Source organism: Danio rerio, chromosome 23 (assembly GCF_049306965.1).
Source record: "Danio rerio strain Tuebingen ecotype United States chromosome 23, GRCz12tu, whole genome shotgun sequence".
Taxonomy (NCBI): Eukaryota; Metazoa; Chordata; class Actinopteri; order Cypriniformes; family Danionidae; genus Danio; species Danio rerio.
The window spans coordinates 48,812,037-48,836,500 of NC_133198.1; the positions used below are offsets into that span (position 1 = coordinate 48,812,037).

General features: G+C 37.9%; 2 protein-coding genes across 7 annotated transcripts in view; one reads left to right on the forward strand and one right to left on the reverse strand.

Moving 5' to 3' along the window:
- The first annotated feature begins 1,278 nt into the window (after positions 1-1,278).
- On the forward strand, positions 1,279-14,548 carry asgr1a (asialoglycoprotein receptor 1a). The gene is made up of 9 exons (XM_005170599.6): positions 1,279-1,347; positions 4,042-4,167; positions 7,414-7,536; positions 8,462-8,566; positions 9,190-9,261; positions 9,338-9,412; positions 9,977-10,128; positions 13,308-13,417; positions 13,506-14,548. The coding sequence occupies exons 2-9, from the start codon at positions 4,059-4,061 to the stop codon at positions 13,657-13,659; spliced, it is 900 nt and encodes a 299-aa protein (XP_005170656.1). The 5' UTR covers positions 1,279-1,347; positions 4,042-4,058; the 3' UTR covers positions 13,660-14,548.
- Positions 14,549-16,350: 1,802 nt separating this feature from the next.
- Positions 16,351-24,464, reverse strand: part of LOC101882071 (uncharacterized) — a 34,343-nt gene continuing 26,229 nt past the window's right edge. For all 6 annotated transcript variants that reach the window (XM_073939469.1, XM_073939471.1, XM_073939470.1 and 3 more), the window contains 3 exons: positions 23,850-23,955; positions 23,439-23,603; positions 16,351-22,180 (listed from right to left, as the gene is read on the reverse strand). In XM_073939469.1, the coding sequence (XP_073795570.1) occupies positions 20,351-22,180; positions 23,439-23,603; positions 23,850-23,955 (2,101 nt within the window). In that variant the 3' untranslated portion in view covers positions 16,351-20,350. The remainder of the gene's footprint in view (positions 22,181-23,438; positions 23,604-23,849; positions 23,956-24,464) is intronic.

Below are 24,464 nucleotides of genomic sequence, written 5' to 3' on the forward strand. Positions count from 1 at the left end.
GTCATAATCACTTAGATCCTTGATTACTTCTCTCTCTTTCTTAGTCAAAATGTACAGTCATATTTTAAAATGTGTGATATTTGTAAATTTCCTAAAATTTCTATAAATAAAGTTGGGGGGGAAATGGGAAGGATTTGGATCCTATTTTAACGTCAGGAAATTTAAAAACGGGCGCTCGTTCAAGGTTAGTAGGCATTTGAGTTTGCATGGGTTTCCTCCGGGTGCTCCAAGTTTTATTCATTCATTCATTTTCTTGTCGGCTTAGTCCCTTTATTAATCCGGGGTCGCCACAGCGGAATGAACCGCCAACTTATCCAGCATGTTTTTACGCAGCGGATGCCCTTCCAGCCGCAACCCATCTCTGGGAAACATCAACACACTTATACACTACGGACAATTTAGCCTACCCAATTCACCTGTACCGCATGTCTTTGGACTGTGGGGGAAACCGGAGCACCCGGAGGAAACCCACGCGAAGGCAGGGAGAACATGCAAACTCCACACAGAAACACCAACTGAGCCGAGACTCGAACCAGCGACCTTCTTGCTGTGAGGCGACAGCACTACCTACTGCGCCACTGCCTCGCCCCTATAAGTTTCATGTCTGGCATAAATTCTGATTGCATTTCCTGAGATTGTAAACACAGGAGGACGCTCATATTTGACTCTGTACCACCTGTTGCCGCCGGATCAGCGCTCATAAAACACCACATTTGCTGTTCTTCACCTCAAGCTCAGACCATGAAGGATGCCCTTCAGAAGGATGCCCTTCCAGCTGCAATCCATCAATAGGAAACACCCATACACACTCATACTCCACAAACAATTTAGCCTACCCAATCCCCCTATGTCCCCGCATGTGTTTGGACTGTGGGGGAAACCGGAGCACCTGGAAGAAACCCATGCGAACACAGGGAGAACATGCAAACTCCACACAGAAACACCAACTGACCCAGCCTGGACTCGAACCAGCGACCTTCTTGCTGTGAGGCTAAATTGCTAACCGCTGAGCCAAAACAACAACAAAAAATAAAGACATAAAATGAGTTGAACAGAAACCGGAATCAATCTTACAGTAACCAAACAAAACATCCATTAAGTTCACTGTTTAATCAGCGATTTTGCACCTCACAAGATCACCCCGTTTACTAACCAACACACACCCACACACACACACAGATGTGTACGGCAGCACTTGTTTACTGCACACAAAGTAAATATGCTTCAATTCAAACACAAGCTCAAAGTACAGATTCACACACACACACACACACACACACACACAGCAAGATCTCCTCTCTCATGCGGGACGTAAGCGAACCATCAGCTTCTCCATTTTTCCAATCTGTAAGCATCTTTAATAATAACTAATAATACATTAATTCCTAATAATGAATACAACATCAGAAATGTGAATCAGTGTCTGATCTATCCTGATTAGTTTGTTTGTTTGTTTATTATCAGAGGTTTAATCCGTCTCTAGATTAATGAAGCATGAATGCAGCCTCTAGAAACATGAAACTGTTTTAATCCACAATCATGCTTATTAGTTTAATATTACGGCATTGTGAGCTCTGTTTAAGGTGAACTTAAGTTATTGTGTGGTTGTTTGGATTTAATGACAACATAAAATCAAAATGAATGGAATAAATATTTAAAATAATCCAATTTAAAAGGATTGGAAATAATTCTGATAAAAAAAAATATCTTGGATTTTCGTTCAATGCTTCAGATCAGCATCATGTTTTAGCTTTGGGATAAAAGAGTTATAAAAACATTGAGAAAGCAAACAGATTTTAGTTTGATGATAAAATAACTTTGCTTTACACTGCGGCATTCGTTTTGGTGGTTTCTTAAAGATTTTTCTCATTTTCCTACATTTTGAGAAAGTCTTTCAGCTTTTACAGCCTGCTTTTATACAGAATTATTTGATATATTATTATATTTTTCTCAGTTATTTTGAATTTATGTTTGCATTAAATCTGTAGAGTGCATTATTAAATATCTCTCATCTCACAAGTCCATACACACAAGTACACACACACACACACACACACACACACACACACACACACACACACACACACGATCTGCTGCTGTGAATCAAAGTTCAAGTTTGCTGAACTGGTTGTGCATCAAGATCATTCAGCAAACAGAGGATGAAACAACATCACTGAACACAATTCTGATGAACACATCTCTCACTTTATGAATGTGCTGATATTTGCTATTAACTGAAAAAATAACAAGGATCACCATAAGGTTTTGGAGTTAGAAAATTACCAGAGAAATGTACCTGTGATTGGTGGAATTTGGGGCGTCACGGTGGCTCAGTGATCAACACTGTGGCCTCACAACAAGAAGGTCGCTAGTTTGAGTCTCGGCTGGGTCAGTTGGTGTTTCTGTGTGGAGTTTGCATGTTCTCCCCGTGTTGGCGTGGGTTTCCTCTGGGTGCTCCGGTTTCCAGTCTAAACACATGCGCTATAGGGGAACTGACGAACTAAATTGGCTGTAGTGAATAAGTGTGTGTGTGTGTGTGTGTGTGTGTGTGTGTGTGTGTGTGTGTGTGTGTGTGTATGTGTGTGTGTGTGTGTGTGTGTGTGTGTGTGTGTGTGTGTGTGTGTGTGTGTGTGTGTGAATGAGAGCATATAGGTGTTTCCCAGTACTGGGTTGTGGCTGGAAGGGCATCCGCTGCGTAAAACATATGCTGGAATAGTTGGCGGTTTATTCCGCAGTGGCGACCCCAGATTAATAAAGAGACTAAGCTGAAGGAAAATGGATGAATGAACGAATAAATAAATAGTGGAATTTGCGAGCGAGAATCGGCCAAACTGACTAAAGAAATTAACCAAGTAGCACAGGGTCTTCAGTGATTGGCTGGAGAAATTCAATGGTGATTGGTTAAACAGGATCATCTGTGATTGGCTAGAGAGATTCACCTATAACTGGTTGAAAATGCTCTTCTATGATTGACTAGACAGATTCAGATGTGATTGGTTGAACAGCCTCCTCTGTGATTGGCTTGAAAGATTCACCCGTGATTATAAGAATTTGCTGGAGAGAATTACCTGTGACTGGCCAAACTGGCTGAAGAAATTTACCTGGTTGAACGTGGTCTTCAGTGATTGGCTGGAGAAATTTTACTTTGATTGGTTAAATAGGCTTTTCTGTGACTGGCTGGAGAGCTTCTCCTGTAATTGGTTGGGCAGGCTCCTCTGTGATTGGCTAGAAAGTTTCACCTGTTATTGGTGGAATTTGCTGAAAAGATTAACCTGTTATTTGCCCAAAAGAATCCCCAGTCTCCTTGGAGAGAATTACCTGTGATTGGTCAAGCACGCTCTTCCGTGATTAGCCAGAAAGATTCACCTGTGATTGGTTAAACAGGTTCCTCTGTTTTTGGCTAGAAAGATTAACCGGTGAAATTTGTTGAAGAGATCCACGTGTGATTGTTTAAAGTGGCTAAAGAGATCAACCTGGTCCAACATGGTCTTCAGTGATTGGTTAGAGAAATTCACATGTGATTGGCTAGAAAGATTCAAATGTGATTGGTTAAACAGGCTCCTTGTTATTGGCTGGAGACATTTAACTGGTTAAAACAGGCTCTTCTGGTATTGGCTTGAGAGCTGGGACTGGTTTGGTCAAACAGGCTCTTTTGTGATTGGCTGGCGACATTTAACTCTGATTGGTCAAGCAGGCTCATCTGTGATTGGCTGGCGACATTTAACTCTGATTGGTCAAGCAGGCTCATCTGTGATTGGCTGGTGATATTTACCTCTGATTGGTCAAGCAGGCTCATCTGTGATTGGCTGGTGATATTTACCTCTGATTGGTCAAGCAGGCTCTTCTGTGATTGGCTGGCGACATTTACCTCTGATTGGTCAAGCAGGCTCATCTGTGATTGGCTGGCGACATTTAATTGTGATTGGTTGATCAGGCTCTTCTGTGATTGGCTGTGGAGAATCACTGCTGTGTGTGTATTCTGATGATGTCTGCTGTAGTAGATTGAGTGAACGCAGGCTCATGCTGTGTTTATATCCACAGGTCCAGGCTGGGTCATCATGAGGGTGGTGTCATCAGACAGCGGCTCCGTCACTGTGGCAAACACAGAATACACAGACGAGACGGAGAGTGCAGAGACCAGTGACCACACCGAGTTCTGGAGAGGAGGTGTGTGTGTGTGTCAAATAACTAAACATTCTTAAATCAAGAAGCATTTAGACAAGTACAAAACTTGGCCTTTTTTCAGAAATAATGAGTGAGTTTTTCCTTAAAACAAGCCAAATAATCTGCCAATGGAGCAAATAAAACACTAATAATATATTTTACTAAGCCCACTGGCAGATTATTTTGCTTGTTTTAAAGAAAAACTCATCTAATTTAATCAATTATCTATCAAACAATACAACAATGTGTGCTTGACTGGAAAATGCTGCTTGATTTGAGAATTGTTTGATATTTGGACTATAAACAAGACAGTATCTGAGTGAGAAAAGCATTTTTGCAGTGTGTATGTGTGTGTGTTCCTTTTCAAACATTCCTTTACCTGTTGACTGACTGTCGTTTATACAGCTGCACAACCTCCTCTGACCTTTAACCTTTAACACACAGACACACACACACACACACACACACACACACACACACACACACACACACACACACACACACACACACACACACACACACACACACACACACACACACACACACACACACACACACACACTTCTTTACTTGTTTTACATCCAGCAACACCCTAGTTACAAATCAAAAAGCAATAAGGAAAAATACCCAATCAGAGCATTTTATCAACAGCTTAGCAACAGGCAGTTTGACACACAAGCATCCTGAATTAAATATCACAGCGCACTGCTAGAACATCAGTTCATAATAAGAAACAGAAACCAGGTTTCAGAAGTGTAAGTTGTCATTCATAAATTTTCCTTCAGTTTTTCAGGGGTCTCCACAGCAGAACGAACCACCCACTATTCCAGCATATGCTTTATGCAGAGGATGTCCTTACAGTTGCAACCCATCACTAGGAAACACCCATACACACTCATATTCACACACACACACACACAAACACACACACACACACACACACACACACACACACACATACACACACACACACACACTCATACACTACAGCCAATTTACTTAATCAGTTCCCTATAGCGCTTGTGTTTGGACTGTGTGGGAAAAGGGAATACCTGGAGGAAATCCACGCCAACGCGGGGAGAACATGCAAACTCCACACAGAAACACCAAATGACCCAGCCGGGACCAGTGACCTTCCTGCTGTGAGGCAATATCGCTACCCACTGCGCCACCACACCACTCAGTTGTCATACAATAAATGAATGAATGAATGAATATATATATATATATATATATATATAAACAAATAATAAATAAATAAATAAATAAAAACTAATGAATATATATATATATATATATATATATATATATATATATATATATATATATATATATATATAAATAAATAATAAATTAATTAATGAATGAAAGAATGAATGAATGAATATATATATATATATATATATATATATATATATATATATATATATATATATATATATATAAATAAACAAACAAATAATAAATAAATAAATAAATCGATGAATAAACAAAAATAAATAAATAAATGAATGAATGAATGAATGAATGAATGAATGAATAAATAAATAAATAAATAAATAAATAAAATGAAAATAGTATCAACAAACAACAAATATATGTTTGCATTTCCATTTGCTGGTAAAATTCTGTCTAAAATCACTTTAATCAAATTCCCCCCAAAATTACATTTATATGGACCAAAGACTCCCATTTTACTGTCCTCATTAAATAAAAGTCTTTGCTTTAATATTACATTTTCTAAAGGTTTTAAATAAATTATATGAATAAGGGTATGATGAATATGGATATATCTATATCAATGAAAAATTGACTATACTAAATGTGATTGTGAGAAAATATTTTTTAAAAAGGTTAATGGTGAATTATATTGATTAATGATGCCCAAACTAGAGCCCAGAGTTGGCCCTGTGTATGCTTTCATTTGGCCCACCAGAAGGACATTCCCTAGTAGCAAAGAATTCTGGCCCAGACTTGGCAAAAAGCTGGCACAGCAGGCATTCATCCGGCACTGGCATACAGCATGTGGGCCAAACATGGCCCAGGTTTGGCAGAGGTGGCACCGTCTTTAAGGCGGCACACAAGATTTGGGCCAGATGAAAAACGTAGTATTTGGCTCAGATTTAAAAATTTGATAAGTGGGCCATGTGAGTTTGGCCAGTCTTGACCCACATTTAAAATACACTAAAATCATTTTTGAGTCAAGAAAAAAAAAATTCTACCAATCAGGTCACTTTGAGAAAAAGCGTGCCCATAGTGTGCCTAAAGCGCATCACTCCATGGGTTTATCAATTTCATTGCAACCGTGACACACCAACCTATCTGGCCCAGTTCAGGCCCAGTTATGAGTTATTAACTTGGCTGAGACTTGGCTCAGATATGGTCCGTGTTTGGCCCTTTTCTGGAAGCCAGATTTGGTCCAGTCATGTACTGTAATTCACTGCGGCATGTGGGCCAAGCAAAACCTGATTGTGTGGGCCAGAGCTGGGCCAGAGAAATTTTGCTATGTGGGTTGATTGGGAAGGGCTGGGCAATGCCTTTAACAGAGATTCTCATTTCCATTTTAATGTGACCTTTTGTGTGTTTGTTTGTTTTATTGTGAGCTACGAAAAAGCTGAAAAAAATTGACAATCTGTCACGAATAGGGGACAAAGCAGAAGACATCAGCATGCAAATCAAGGCGAAGGCAGGTTCAGCATAGTGTATTCGCCACTGTTCGGATTTTCTAGATGTTTTTTAATGGTTTTATTGTAACAAGTAAAACTATTGTAAAATAGAATGCATTAGTAAATATGGTTGAAGCTATTTTTTTCTATTTATTTATAGATATTATGAAATAAATCAGGAAATTACCATATGGTAATACAGTTTGCCATATTTACTTCCAGCCCAGAGCTTGCAATCAAGCTTGGATTTTGGCCCTTCATAAGAAACAGTTTGGGCACCCCTGATATAGATTTATGTAGAATATAGATTTCAGATTACAGTTAATGAGTATTTAATGTAATCCTATTGAATACATGTGATTCATTCATTCATTCATTTTCTTTTCGGCTTAGTCCCTTTATTATTCCACGGTGTCCACCAAGGAATAAACCGCCGTTCGTTAAACATGTAAATATAAAAATAATGTTAAACTCATTTTACATGTCATTTTAGTGTAAATCGTGACAAAAAAATCACAGTTTTCAGCTTATAACAATGTGAACTGAGTGATCAGTATGTGTGACTCTAAACCTGCTGTTGCAGACCCGTCAGTGCGCAGACTCGCTGCAGTGCCCTCTGGCGGCCGCTGGCGGTGGTGCGCAGGTATCGCCGGTTCTGTGGCGGCTCTGATGCTGCTCCTGCTGATCATCACTGTATCTGTGAACCGTGAGTAAAACACACACACACACACACACCAAAACATATAATTTACACAAGACATAGTGTGCTTTCATTGTTCATCATTATCTGCCAAATGATCAGCTCCTATGTTGTCACTGTGCGGATGCAACACTCCTTTTAAAATGTGAGATGTAAAATAGCAATGCATTTCTGTATTTAAATGAACATTCTCCATGACTTGCACAGTTTGATGCAAAATGAATATTAAATTATAAAAATGTGTTAAAAATCAAAATTAAGCAATTTAATAAGTCATATACTCATTATAATGCTTTACAAGCTGCATGTACAGTTGAAGTCAGAATTATTAGCCCCCTTTGAATTTTCTATTCTTTTCTAAATATTTCCCAAATGATGTTGAACAGATTCAGGAAATGTTCACAGTATGTCTGATAATATTTTTTCTTCTGGAGAAAGTCTTATTTGTTTTATTTCGGCTAGAATAAATGCAGTTTTTTATTTTTTAAACACCATTTTAAGCTCAATATTATTAGCCCCTTTAAGCTATTTATTTTTCAATAGTCTACAGAACAAACCACTGTTATACAATACTTGCCTAATTACATTAACCTGCCTAGTTACCCTAAATACCCGAGTGAAGCCTTTAAATGTCACTTTAATCTGTATAGAAGTATAAAAACAAATCAGTTATTAGAGATGAGTTATCAACACTATTATGATTAGAAATGTGTTGAGAAATCTACTCTCCGTTAAACAGAAATTAGGGAAATAACAAATAAGTAAAAATGCTCAGGGAATGTTGTCTGTTTTCCAGGCTGATTGTTTACAGTTTAATGGAAGTTGTTTTCTCCATATATTCACACGGACCATCATGGTGTGTGGGGGAAAGGTGGCTAAACATGAACACTGTGTATTTATTTTGCACAAATGCATCTGTGTGTTGTTTTAGATGTGAAATTTAACAGGAAGTTTTCAGCTACAGAGGTGAGAATACAGAATCTGACGCAAATAATCCTGAACGTCATTAGCAGAACTCAGGAGCTGGAGCAATTCGGTAATACACTACATCTCATGGCTTTATCTATATATTTATTTTTGGTAAACTGATGTCATTAATCACTTAAATGTATGCACTATTATATAAATACCATTCAAAGTTGATTATATAGATTATAAAATATAAAGGGTTTTAATATACACGATGTGCTGTGAAGGGCGTTTCAAGTGCATGACAAAAAATATTATTCCTACTTAATTTTTTTGTCTTGTTTTGAGTCCAAATATCTAAAAATTCCTAAATCAAGAAGCATTTTCTAGACACATACAAAATATTGTTTCGTTTCAGAAATAAAGTCAAAATTAAGTGAGTTTTTCCTTAAAACAAGCCTTAAAATAATGCACCAATGGGAGAAGTACAATAGTCATATTTCAAACCAAAAGCAAGAGTGTATTGCTTAACCTGTTGGCAGATTAGTTTGCTTGTTTTAGGGAAAAACTCGCTTTATTTTGACCCATTATTTCTAAAAACAACACAATATTTAGTACTTGTCCAGAAAATACTTCTTTATTTAAGAAATTTAAGATATTTGGACTAGAAACAAGACAAAAACTCTTGAGTAAGAGGTTGACGTGTGTGTTTGTGTGTGTGTGTGTGTGTGTGTGTGTGTGTGTGTTCAGGACATAAAATAAATGCGGATGTGAGCAGTCTGGAGTTTGACCAGAGGATGACGGAGACCTCCATGAATAATCGTAAGCACAGCACACAAAAACACAGAAAACAAGAGGAACAGACTGCTAATCTGATCACGCATGTGTGTGTCTGCAGTGCTTGAGTCGGCACAGGCTCTCCATGACAAAGTTTCAGAGCTCAAATGCCACATCGACAAGATGAGAAACAACAGTAAGTGATGCTGTACACTGCACAAGGCGAATAGTTCACCTCACTCGCAAAGACTCGATGCCTCATCATCAGTAAACAAACTATGTGCATTAATATTATAGTTCAGTCAGTGGGTTTACTGACTTTTAATTAATTTAATATTAAGTGAAACGTGTCCAACATTAAACTTGGCTTGTTAATGAATCATTTTGGCGTGACTTTACTTGAGGGGCACATTATTATTAACTCATTCCTAACCACTCATCAACTCCTGAGTTAAAATGAAACACGCATCCAATAAGTGCTTGTTTACATTAAAGTCCACATGAAATAAAACCAACCATGTTGACTTTGTTAGCTCACATTGCTAGTTTTGTGCTCAACAATTCAATTGTGCATGTCATTAAGAACAAAATGAATAGTTTGTAATCTTTAAACAAAAAAACTTTTCTGTTATGTCTGTCTGAAGTATTGGGCGTGGCTAACATACTTTACCACGCCCTTCCAGCTGTCACTCGTTTGGATAACAAACACAAATAGTGACCAATTTTACCAAAATCAACATATGTGTGTTTGTGTGTTCAGACACACAGGAGCTGTGCTGTCCTGACCAATGGTCCCTGTTCTCCTCCAACTGTTATTTCTTCTCTACTGATGGGATGTCCTGGGACTCAGCCAGAGACGAGTGTGAGAGGAAGAGAGCAAAGTTACTGATCCTAACCAGCAAACTGGAGAAGGTTAGAGCTGATACACACTGCACAACTAAACACTACACAACTGAACTAGCACAACTTAGCAAACAAAGCCACTTAACTAAACCAAACACAACTAAACTAGAACAACTAATCCAACTAAACCAATACTACTAATTCACCAAACACATCTAAACCAACAAAACTAAACCACCAAACCATCAAACACAACTAAACCAACACTACAAAACAAACACAACTAAACCAACACAACTAAACCAACACTACTAAACAAACACAACTAAACAAACACAACTAAACCAACACAATTAAACCAACACAGCTAATCCACAAAACCATCAAAAACAACTAAACCAACACAACTAATAAATACAACTAAACCAACTAAGCCAACATTACTTAGTAATGTTAGTACTAAGACACAAAACCACCAAACACAACTAAACCAACACAACTTAACCAACACAATTAATCTAACAAACACTACTAGTCCACCACCAAACACAACTAAAACAACAAAACTAATCCACGAAACCATCAAACACAACTAAACCACCAAACCATCAAACACAACTAAACCACCAAACCACCAAACACAACTAAACCAACAAAACTAATTCACCAAACCATCAAACACAACTAAACAAACACAACTAAACCACCAAACCATCAAACACAACTAAACCAACACAACTAAACAAACACAACTAAACCAACACTACTAAACAAACACAACTAAACAAACACAACTAAACCAACACAACTAAACCAACACTACTAAACAAACACAACTAAACCAACACTACTAAACAAACACAACTAAACAAACACAACTAAACCAACACAACTAAACCAACACAACTAAACCAACACTACTAAACAAACACAACTAAACCAACACTACTAAACAAACACAACTAAACAAACACAACTAAACCAACACAACTAAACCAACACTACTAAACAAACACAACTAAACCAACACTACTAAACAAACACAACTAAACAAACACAACTAAACCAACACAACTAAACCAACACTACTAAACAAACACAACTAAACCAACACTACTAAACAAACACAACTAAACAAACACAACTAAACCAACACAACTAAACCAACACTACTAAACAAACACAACTAAACCAACACTACTAAACAAACACAACTAAACAAACACAACTAAACCAACACCACTAAACAAACACAACTAAACAAACACAACTAAACCAACACTACTAAACCAACACTACTAAACAAACACAACTAAACCAACACTACTAAACAAACACAACTAAACCAACACAACTAAACCAACACTACTAAACAAACACAACTAAACCAACACTACTAAACAAACACAACTAAACAAACACAACTAAACCAACACCACTAGACAAACACAACTAAACAAACACAACTAAACCAACACTACTAAACCAACACTACTAAACAAACACAACTAAACCAACACTACTAAACAAACACAACTAAACAAACACAACTAAACCAACACAACTTAACCAACACTACTAAACAAACACAACTAAACCAACACAACTAAACCAACACTACTAAACAAACACAACTAAACAAACACAACTAAACCAACAATACTAAACAAACACAACTAAACAAACACAAATAAACCAACACTACTAAACAAACACAACTAAACAAACACAACTAAACCAACACTACTAAACAAACACAACTAAACCAACACTACTAAACAAACACAACTAAACCAACACAACTAAACAAACACAACTAAACCAACACAACTAAACAAACACTACTAAACAAACACTACTAAACCAACACAACTAAACCAACACAACTAAACCAACACTACTAAACAAACACAACTAAACCAACTAAACCAACACAACTAAACCAACACTACTAAACCAACACTACTAAACCAACACTACTAAACCAACACAACTAAACCAACACTACTAAACCAACACAACTAAACCAACACTACTAAACAAACACAACTAAACCAACTAAACCAACACAACTAAACAAACACTACTAAACAAACACTACTAAACCAACACAACTAAACCAACACAACTAAATCAACACAACTAAACCAACACTACTAAACCAACACAACTAAACCAACGCAACTAAACCAACACAACTAAACCAACACTACTAAACCAACACAACTAAACCAACACTACTAAACAAACACAACTAAACCAACTAAACCAACACAACTAAACCAACACTACTAAACAAACACAACTAAACCAACTAAACCAACACAACTAAACCAAAACTACTAAACCAACACAACTAAACCAACACAACTAAACCAACACTACTAAACCAACACAACTAAACCAACACTACTAAACAAACACAACTAAACCAACACAACTAAACCAACACTACTAACCAACCACAACTAAGTTAACTAAATCAACAAAACTAATCCACGAAACCATCAAACACTATTAAACCAACAAAACTAATCCAACAAACCATCAAACACAACTAAACAAACACAACTAAACCAACTAAACCAGCACTACTAAACAAACACAACTAAACCAACACTACTAATCCAATCACAACTAAGTTAACTAAATCAACAAAACTAATCCACCAAACACAGCTAAATCAACACAACTAATCCAACCAACCCAACACTACTAATCAAACTAAACCAACACTACTAATCCCCCACCAAACACAACTAAACCAACACCACCAAACCAATTGGCCAGGTTGATTGAAACTGAATAGAAGTGTGCATCCTCTAGTTAAGGGCTGCACGGTGGCGCAGTGGGTAGCACGTTTGCCTCACTGCTAGAAGGCCACTGGGTCAGTTGGCATTTCTGTGTGGAGTTTGCATGTTCTCCCCGTGTTGGCATGGGTTTCCTCTGAGTGCTCCGGTTTCCCCCACAGACCAAACACATGCGCTATAGGGGAATTGGGTAGACTAAATTGTCCTTAGTGTATGTGTGTGAATGAGTGTGCATGGGTGTTTCCCACTGATAGGTTGCAGCTGGAAGGGCATCGGCTGTGTAAAACATATGCTGGATAAGTTGGCAGTTCATTGCGCTGTGGTGACCCCTGATTAATAAAGGGACTAAGCCGAAAAGAAAATGAATGAATGAATCCTCTCGTTAAGAGTCCTAAAGTGTGTGTGCATATGTATGTATGTGCGCGTGTGTGTGTTCAGAGTTTCGTGGTCAGCAAGACCAAGCCTCTCTTCTACTGGTTGGGTTTGACTGACGGCCGGACGGGTGAGTGGGAATGGCTGGATGAGACGCCGTACGAGATGGTCAGGAGGTGAGTGTGTGTGTGTGTGTGAGTCTGTTTCTCATTCACAGCGGTGTGTTTCTCACCTGTGTATGTGTATGTGTGTGTGTGTGTTCAGTGAATGGAGGCCTGGTCAGCCGGATAACTGGAAGGCTCATGGTTTGGGAGGAGGTGAAGACTGCGCTCACTTTCACCATGACGGACGCTATAATGACGACCACTGCTCTCGACACTACAGATACATCTGTAAAGCTGCAGCCTCGGCCATCTGACACAATACACACACACATACACAGATGCATGCACATACAAACATATGCATGCACACATACACACATAGACAAACACAAATAAGCATGCACACATACACAAACACACGAATATGCTTGCACACACAAACAGACACACATATGCACGCACGCATAGACACAAAAGCATGCACACATACACAAACACATATGTATGCGCACACACAAACACACATATGCATGCACACATACTACTGACATAGACAGGTACACACATATGCATTGCACATACACAAACACACACAATTGCATGCACACAAACACATGCATGCACACACACACACACACACACACACACAAGCACATATGCATGCACACACACACACACACACACACACACACACACACACACACACACACACACACACACACACACACACAAGCACACATGCATGCACACAAACACATACGCATACACATACACATACACACACACACACACACACACACACACAAGCATATATGCATGCACACATACTGACATAGACAAGCACACACACATATGCATGCACACATACACGCATATAAAAACACACACATATATGTATACACATACACACACGTATGCATGTACACACATATGCACGCGCACACAAACACATGCATTCAAACACATCCATGCACACACACATGAATTAACACACATCCATGCACACACAAATACAGATATGCATGCACACATAGAAAAACACACACATATGCACACACACACACAAGCACATATGCATGCACGCAAAAACACACAGAGTGCTGAGATGTTGTGATGTTACATGTTGTGTCTGGGCTCATTTCACTTTAACTTCTGAACGCCCTGCAGCAAATATTAATCATTTATAAATTATGCTCAAATATCCATCACTGACTCATTCTTGACAAAAGATGCATGAATATTAAACAGAAACAATCCATGTTGTCCTGTTCAGTTTTACTTTTCAACAGTTAAGATGAATCTGTTGTGGAGAATCTCCCAATTTGGATTAAAGCATTTGCTAAACTAGTAAATATAATGTGATTTAGTCTATTTTGTGGTGCATTTAGCAACATTAATACTACTATTATATATACACTCGCCGGCCACTTTATTAGGTACACCTGTCCAACTGCTTGTTAACGTAAATTTCTAATCAGCCAATCACATGGCAGCAGCTCACTGCATTTAGGCATGTAGACATGGTCAAGAGGATCTGCTGCAGTTCAAAGCGAGCATCAGAATGGGGAAGAAAGGGGATTTAAGAGACTTTGAACGTGGCATGGTTGTTGCTGCAGCAGGATAACGCAGCATGTCATAAAGCTCAATCATCTCAGACTGGTTTCTTGAACATGACGATGAGTTCACTGTACTCAAATGACCTCCACAGTCACCAGAGCTCAATCCAATAGAGCAGCTTTGGGATGTGGTGGAACGGGAGATTGGCATCATGGATGTGCAGCCGACAAATCTGCAGCAACTGTGTGATGCTATCATGACAATATGGAGCAAAATCTCTGAGGAATATTTCCAGTACCTCCAAACCACGAAGGATTAAGGCAGTTCTGAAGGCAAAAGGGAGTCCAACCTAACTTGTAAGGTGTACCTAATAAAATGGCCGGTAGGTGTATGTGTTTGCTAGTAAGTGTACAATTTAAGCAGTGCAGTTTAAAATGTGGGTGGCACGGTGGCTCAGTGTTTAGCGCTGTGGCCTCACAGCAAGAAGGCCACAGGTTCAAGTATTGGCTGGGTCAGTTAGTGTTTCTGTGTGGAGTTTGCATGTTCTCCTCGTGTTGGCGTGGGTTTTCTCAGGGTGCTCCTGTTTCCCCCACAGTCCAAACACGTGCCCTATAGGGGAATTGATAAACTAAATTAGCCGTAGTGTATGTGTGTGTGTGTGTGTAAATGAGTGTGTATGGGTGTTTCCCAGTATTGAGTTTCAGCTGGATAGGAATCCGCTGTGTAAAACACATGCTGGAATAGTTGGCGGTTCATTCTGCTGTGGCGACCCCTTAAAAATAAAGGGAGTCAGCCAAAGGAGAATGAATGTTGAATGTTGAAAATGTTAAAATGAATGTTGGTCATGTTGCACAGATTACTTTAAAAGGAAGACATAACAGTTCATCAGTATATATACCAGCGACGAGATGATCCCAAGGTGTCCATATCTGGGACCCGGCTGTATCCTGACTGAGCTGCTGCTGCGCTGGTGGTCATAGGGAAGTGGAGAGAATGAGATTCCAGTGACGCTCCAGGGACAGACGAGTCTTCGCTGAGGATAGCTTCCAGCCTCCACCGCTGAGACTGCAGTTCTGCACAAGACTTTTGGCCAGCGGAGAAATTAAAATGGTCGTGCCGAAGTGAGTCCGGTTTTTCACAAGGTTTTTTTCTTCACTCTCCTTTTGCTGAAGCTTTTTTCCCTCTCCGCTGTCGCCACTGCCTCGCATGGTTCAGGATTGGTAGAGCTACGCATCGATGAATTTGCTCTTCAGTGTTTGAACTCTCAGTAATGATTAAATCACACTGAACTGAGCTAAACTGAACTGAACTGAACTTAAACACTAAAACCTGAACCACACTGTTCCAGTTACTATGACCATTTATGTGAAGCTGCTTTAACACAATCTACATTGTAAAAGCGCTATACAAATAAAGCTGAATTGAATTGAATATATATTTTCCAACTATTAAGTATAAAATAATTTTATTCACGTGTACAGTCACATTATTCTTAATTCAGTAACTCAGGTTATTTCTATATACAAAATAAAACACAACTGAACAATTTTATACATAATAAAAGATGATGAAGTTAATATTCATGATAATTACTCTACCATTACATCCCCATCAGTGAGAGCTTGTTTTTGTAAATTGATCAAGAGACTATAAATACATTAATAATGCTACAACACATGCCATTTAAAACTTTCTATCCTTAAATCCCGAAAAATAAAAAACTCATTTCACACTTTCCAGAAAAATTAGGATCAGCAAGTGTGTGTGTGTTTTAACACGAACAAAAATCATCATCATGATATTGATTTCTTATGGATCCTGTGAAACTTTAAAAGTCCAGAGTAGAGTCACAGGAATACATTTCACTTTATATCTACATAGAAACAGGTATTTTAGCCCTCGTGTGCTGTTGGGCCATTTTCATCCACCCTGGTGTGATTTTGACTCTTAGTTTGGCCATAACTCTCTCTCTGTTTCAGCAAATGGAGTGATTTTTTTGACAAATCTTATTTTGAGAAAATGCTTTGAATTTTTAAAGAACTCAATGATGTACTCTGGGCAAATTTACTAGCCCTTAGTTATGTTCAGTATGAAAACATCCACTGAATTAAACTGCTCTATTAAAGCATCAGATTAATATTTGTTACATTTTTATCGCATAAATCTGTAAATGACCAAAACTACTGAACTACTCAGAAAATTACAGGAGTTTAACTCTTTAATTGGCAAATTCATAAATGATGTCACTGATTTGGTGAAAAAGCACACACAGTTACATATTTCAGTATTAAATGTAATAGAGAACTGGACTTTTTAAAACCTTTTATCACAGTCTTGCACATGTGAATCAACATCGGCTTTGATGCATTCTTAGATTTTCATTTGTTCTCTCTAATGTTCTGCTGGTGTCTGTTTTAGCTCCATTGACTTCCATTATAAGCACATTTGACGGTGCATAAATACGCAGTCTTTGTTTTTGTTTACTCCATCTAGTTCTGAGAGCTGATGCGCATATTTGATTCTAAACACATTTTTTGATTACAAAACCATGACACCATATTAAGCATGTATTTTTGATTGTTGCTGGTTTTCCCTGTGGGCAATGCCCTTTGCACAATGTTGATTTACTTTAAATTTAACCTATATGTGTCTCCAATTTTAGTATGAGGTGGTTTAGAATATTAATATATTGGTCACACTTTACAATAATGTTCATTAGTTAATGTTAATTAAACATGAACAAACAATGAACAATACATTTACTACTGTATTTGTTCATGTTAGTTAACGTTAGTTAAAGGAAATACAGTAGTTCATTGTTAGTTCATGTTAACTCATGGTGCATTAACTAATGTTAACAAGCATGGAGTTGGATGTTAATAATGCATTAGTAAATGTTCAATTATGATTAATAAATGCTGTACATGTGTTGTTCATGATGATTAGTTCAAGTTAGTAAATGCATTAACTAATGAACCTTATTGTAAAGTGTCACCAATATATTTATCCTCATTTTATCTGACTCCATTTATAAAACATTGATAAGATTATGTTTCCCGCATTCCCACCTGGTCCGGTGTGGAACCGATTGTCTCTTTGTTTCCAGCTCATGCTTGTATAGTCAAAGACATCAAAGTATCTTTGCAGATCATCCAGAACGCTGCGGCCAGGATTCTGATTAGAACCAGACAATCAGAGCACATCACACCTGTCCTCAGGTCTTTACACTGGCTCCCAGTTACATTCAGAATAGATATTAAAGTATTATTACTGCTCTATAAATCACTAAATGGCCTATGAGCTCAACACATTACAGATATGCTCACTGAATACAAACCTAAACAGATCACTCAGATCTTTAGGATCATATAAACTAGAAGTTCCAAGAGTTCAGTGAGAGCAGGGTGAATCAGCTTTCAGCTACTAACAGCGCCCCCTGCTGCTGGAATCAAACAAGTTCGAGAATCAGATTAGAATGTCTGGATGAACTGATCTGGGATCGCTGCGTGTGTTGTGAAGGACAGATCTATCGATCCTCGAAATCATGATCAGCAATGCAATGATTGGCTGACGGCACAGCAGCGTAATGACATCATCTGATTAATATTCAATTATCCATGTGAGCAAAATTACAGAAAATTAGCAGTAAACAGTTTGTTAAATATGACACGCAATAACCTTCCACATTTGTTGTGAGCTGCAGGCTTTACACTTTCATGTGTCAAGAGTATTCATCATGTATTTCACTGCATATCAGTGTATTTAGTTCCACATTTAGAGAAGATTTTCTTTATTATAGTAGCCGTTTTTTTAATCGGTGTAAAGAATAACTGGATGTTTACAAAAGCATTTTCATATTGGTAAAGGCGTCTGCAACTTTTGTGAAGCATCAAATCACCACCATATTAACTATCAAAACATGTTCATGACTGCATAAATGTATTATTGCTTTAAAAAAAAGTGACATATTGTGCATTTCTATTATACACAATTTGTACTAAAGCGATCAAAAAAGTTCATATCAATAAGTTTTCTCTTTGCACCAGCAGGTGGCAGTCTTTGTACTTTCATTTCGAGGGTGCAGATTGCATAAGTTTTATTAATATGTATAACTTTATTTATTTTATTAATGACTATAACTTTATATATATATAGTTAAAAAATTTGTACCATTTTCCCAAGTGTATATAACTACTACTGTAGGAAAATATCAGAATTTGGAGCATACCTTCTGTATTATCTTTGCTTGAACTAAGCCGATCTAATCCTGTTTATATGAATTGAACCTGCTCCCAATCAGGTTTGAGCTAGAAGAACTGTTGCTATGACAACAACTCTCGGATCAGCTTTGAAGAACGAAACGATCCTGGATCGTGTTAAATCGTCAGTATTCAATTCTAGCTAACGGAGTAATCCATGTACGAAGAACAGACCCCAGCTCTCAGAACTAGATGGAGTAAACAAAAACAAAGACTGCGTATTTATGCACCATCAAATGTACTTATAATGGAAGTCAATGGGGCTAAAACAGCCACCGGCAGAACATTAGAGAGAACAAATGAAAATCTAACAATGCATCAAAGCCGATGTTGATACTAATATGTGAGACTGTAAGACACATGATAAAATATTTTAAAAATCCAGTCCAGTTTACATTGAAAATACGTCATTTTGTGTGTTTTTCACCAGATCAGTTACAAAATTTAAAATTTAAAACATTTAAAAGAGTAAAATCCTAAAATTATTCAAACAATTCAGTAGTTTTGATCAGAAGTGAGGTTGATTAACAGATTTATGCAAAAAAAAATGTTAAATAAATATTGATCTGCTGCATTTTTACTGCAGTTTATTTCAGTGGATGTTTTTAACAAAAGAGTAGTCAATTTGAAATGTTAAGTTATTACAATATTTCCTAATTTACTGTATTTCGATTAAAACTCAGTAAAGAAGAGGGTTTCTTTTTAGAGACATTAGAAAAAGACCAAACTTTTGGACTGTAGTATAATTTAAAATCTAAGTGTTATAAATTCCTATCACACGACTGTCTAGAATACTTCATTCTGATTGGCCAGTCACGACATTCAAAGGTATGTTGTTCCCAGACCACCTAGATGTACTTTATCCAATCCCTAACATAGACCATCACTTCCCCCTCTCTCTACCTCCAGACCTGTTTCATCAGAGTTTTATCACAGGATCCTCAAACTTTTTCGGTTTTCAGAAATTGGGCTGCTGCTGTTCCTCTGGTGTCCAGCAGGGGGCGCTAAAAAAACACGTTCTTACACAGCTTCCGGTTGTTTGTCGATCTGCAAGCGTCTGTCACTTTATGAGTTGGTAAACAATGTTTCTCCTTTTCCTCTGTTGTCCAGAAGGGGGCGTCAGACGAACACTTCCTCCAGCAGTTTCCTTGTTGACCTGTGAGAGTCTAAGGGAAGTCGTACGCATCAGTTAAGACATTTTAGGAGCTGAAGATTGGTTTCCAGAACCAACAGTGTTTCTGCTTTTCCTCTGTTGTCCAGCAGGGGGTTTCAGATGACCACTTGCTGCTGCTGTTTCTTGGTGCCTATTTGAGAGACTTAATGAAGCAGCGCGCACCAATGAAGACACCTTATGAGCTGAAGATTGGTTTCCAGAATCGACAGTGATTCTGCTCTTCCTCTGGTGTCCACCAGGAGGCATCAGATGATCCCCTCTTGCTGTGGCTTCCTGTTGTTTGTTGTCCTGCAAGAGTCTAAGCGAAGTTGTACGCATTCGTGAAGTCACTTTAGGAGCTGAAGATTGGTTTCCAGAATCGAGAGTGTTTCTGAGCGAAGCGGTGCGCGTCAATGGAGACAGTTTATAAGCTGAAGAATAGTTTACAGAATCGACAGAGTTTGCACTTTTCCTCTGTTGTCCAGCAGGAGGCGTCAAATGAACACTTCCTCCAGCAGTTTCCTGTTGCTTGTTGTCCTGTGAGAGTCTAACTGAAGTCGTGCGCATAAATAGAGGCACATTATATGCTGAAGGTTGCTTTCCAGAATCGTTAGCATTCCTGCTTTTCCTCTTTTGTCCAGCAGGGGGTGTCAAATGAACACTTCCTGCTGCCGTTTTCTGTTGTTTGTTGTCCTGCGAGAGTCTAAGTGAAGTCGTACGCATCAGTGGAGACGCTTTAGGAACCGAAGACTGTTTTCTAGAATCAACAGTGTTACTGCTATTCAACTGATGTCCAGAAGGGGGCATCGGATAATCACTTCCTGTTGTCGTTTCTTGTTGTTTGTTCACCTGCGAGAGCTTAAATGAAGCCGTACGTGTTAAAGGAAACACTTTCTGAGCTGAAGATTGGTTTCTGGAATCGTTAGCTTTTCTGCTTTTCCTATGTTGTCCAGCAGGGGGCATCAGACAATCACTTCCTGTTGTCATTTCCTGTTTTTTGTTGTCCTGTGAGAGTCTAAGTGAAGTCGTACGCATCAATGGAGACGCATTAGGAATCGAAGACTGTTTTCCGATGCGTGTCGCGGATGCAATAGTGTTGCGAGCGAAATTTTGAGGTTTGATTGTGGAATCGCGCACATTTTGAGCAGCGCCCAACATCGTTAATCGACAAATCTTCTCCACCGGTGAGCTGCGAGCTGATTGTTTTCTTTGGGGATCATTCCGATTGTTTTGCGCAGCAGAACCGGACTGACGGAGAGGAACGACCTTTCTCACGTTCGCAGTTTCAGATTTACGAGATAATGACGATTTAGCAGAAAGAGACACTCTGTTTTTAGAGGCGGCTGGTGGTTTGCAGGTTGTTTGTGTTTCTTTAATGTTAATCAATGGTTCAGACGTATTTATTTTTTTATTCTGATCGTCGATACTTAGCATATTTGGAGTCACTTCTGTATGTTCAGTAGTTTGGAGGTCGGTGTTCGGTGATATGGAGAGCACCTCCTGGTGGTCAACAACCTCCTCTGTTTTTGTGCTACTCTCACATTCGCTGGCCTGAGTCTGTGCGTTTGTTTCGTTTTGAACTTGTGTGTCTGTTATAGAGAGCGCGTGTATTGGAGGAAGTTCGTGTGTGTTCACAATCTTCTGTTGTTTCGAGCGCTGGTTGTTTCTGGGCCGCAGAAGTGGACTGTGGAGAAGCTCCAGAAGCCCCTCCCTCTTTAAAGCCGCCTCCACATCTGCTTCACTACTGGATCTTAACTCGTAAGCCCCGCCTGCTCCTTCATGCCCCGCCCAGGAGTGACGCTTGTCCTCAGATTCCCTCAGACGCCTGCGCCGAGACTCCTCCCACATTCCTCGCTCCACGTTCTCCTGAATAGGGTGGATTTAATTTATTGTCAGAAATAGAACATATTTTAATTGGAATATTTAATAGATATGGAAATATTTCTGTTTGTAAAGAAATACAACTATTGGCTCTTGAGAAAGAAAAACAAAAAACAATAATAAAACAATGATCATATAATAATATAACTATAATGAACATCAAAATAAGAAAATAAAATTAAAATGTAAAATTTAAATACATTTTAAAAACCTAAATTAGATTAAATAACGCATTTAATAATTACATGATAAATAATATACAGTATATTAATAAGTATAATTTTAAAATATATAATAACATTGCATTTAAATAAATGTATGAATAATAATTAGATAAAAATAAATATTAAGCTTCAACAATTATGTAAACAAAAAACTGCACTGAAAGTAAATAAATTGCATTAAAACTAATAAATAATTATTGATTAATTCATTCATTTTCTATTCGGCTTAGTCCCTTTATTAATGTGGGGTCGCCACAGCAGAATGAACTGCCAACTTATTCAGCATATGTTTTACGCAGTGGATGCCCTTCAAGCTGCAACCCATTACTGGGAAACATCCATACACACTCATTCACACACACTACAGACAATTTAACTGACCCAATTCCCCTATAGCGCATGTGTTTGGACTGTGGGGGAAACCGGAGCACCCGGAGAAAACCCACGCCAACACGGGGAGAACATGCAAACTCCACACAGAAATGCCAACTGAGCAGCATTTATTTATATTTTCCCAGAGATTCGTTGCGGCTGGAAGGGCATCCGCTGCGTAAAAACTTGCTGGACATATATATAAATATAAATTCTAATATTTCAATATTTAATGAATGTTAGGTATCGATAAGTAAATAAATAAACGGATTAAAACTAAACTAAACAAAAAATATTCAAATTAAAAAAGATAATAAATATTAGACATTCGTTACGTATTATTTTCAATAAATAATTACAAAAAAATATATAAATAGTAAATAAATACTATTGAAAAAAATAGTAAATAAATTATATTAAAATACATAGAATTATGTTAAAGCAATAACAGTTGATGATGCATATTAAAAATAAGTAAGAAAACAATAAATATTATTAATACATCAAACAGTACAGTACTATACTGAATAAAAAAGATGAAGTCTGATACACTAGTCATTTTAAATACTTATAAAATATAGTATAACAATTAAAAAATGAGTATAATAAGTGCGGCAATGAAAAAAAAACAAAAAAAAACATTTGACCTGAACTGCTTTTCTGAATTTTGAGCAGAAGTTCTGGAATATTCTTAGGCATTCGTCCAGCTTGAAGGAGTCTTTATCCTCACAGAAGAAATCAAGAAGAGCGTCTGACTCCCTCTGAAGCTCATCAATACTGACGCTCAGATCCTGCAGAGCTTCAGCAGCGCTCTGAAACACACACACACACACACACACACACACACACACACACACACACACACACACACACACACACACACACACACTAACTATTACGTCCCGATTTACATACTATCCATTCTGAATAGTTTTGGAAAACATAATTAGTGTGTACCAAACTGTAGCATGTTGAAACGAGTATGCTAAAGGTTCAGGGATGCTCCAGTAGACATTAAAAATTACACACAAAGTCAGAGGTGAGAGGTCACAGGTCACCTTTAGAAAGGACTGGAGCTCTTCATCTGTGTGGAGGATCTGCTGGAGCTGAAGAACTCTCCGGCTCAGAGAATTAAAGTCTGTGTGAATACTGTCCACACACACTCTAGACACACACGCACACACACACACACACACACACACACACACACACACACACACACACACACACACACACACACACACACACACACACACACACACACACACACACACACACACAATGGATTAAAACACAACAATCAGCTTCATGTTACATTATAAACCATCTGAACAGACCTCCTGTACAATATTAATACATTTATTAGACATTATAAATAACTACTTTTTATAAATAGCCTGTGTTGCTCATTAGCTACACAACCAGTCAAAAGTCTGGGGTTAGTATGATTTGTAAATGTTTTAAAATCAGCTTCTCCTGCTCACCAAGGCTGCATTATCATCATAAACACAGTACAAAGAGTGAATAGTTATTGCACTATTAAATAACTGTTCAAAAGTGGATTATAATTTAATTTAATCATTTATTCAAGTGTTTTAAGGATTAATTTTCAGCTTCATTACTCCAGTCTTCAGTCACATCTTCCTTTAAAAATCACTCTAATATTAAATATT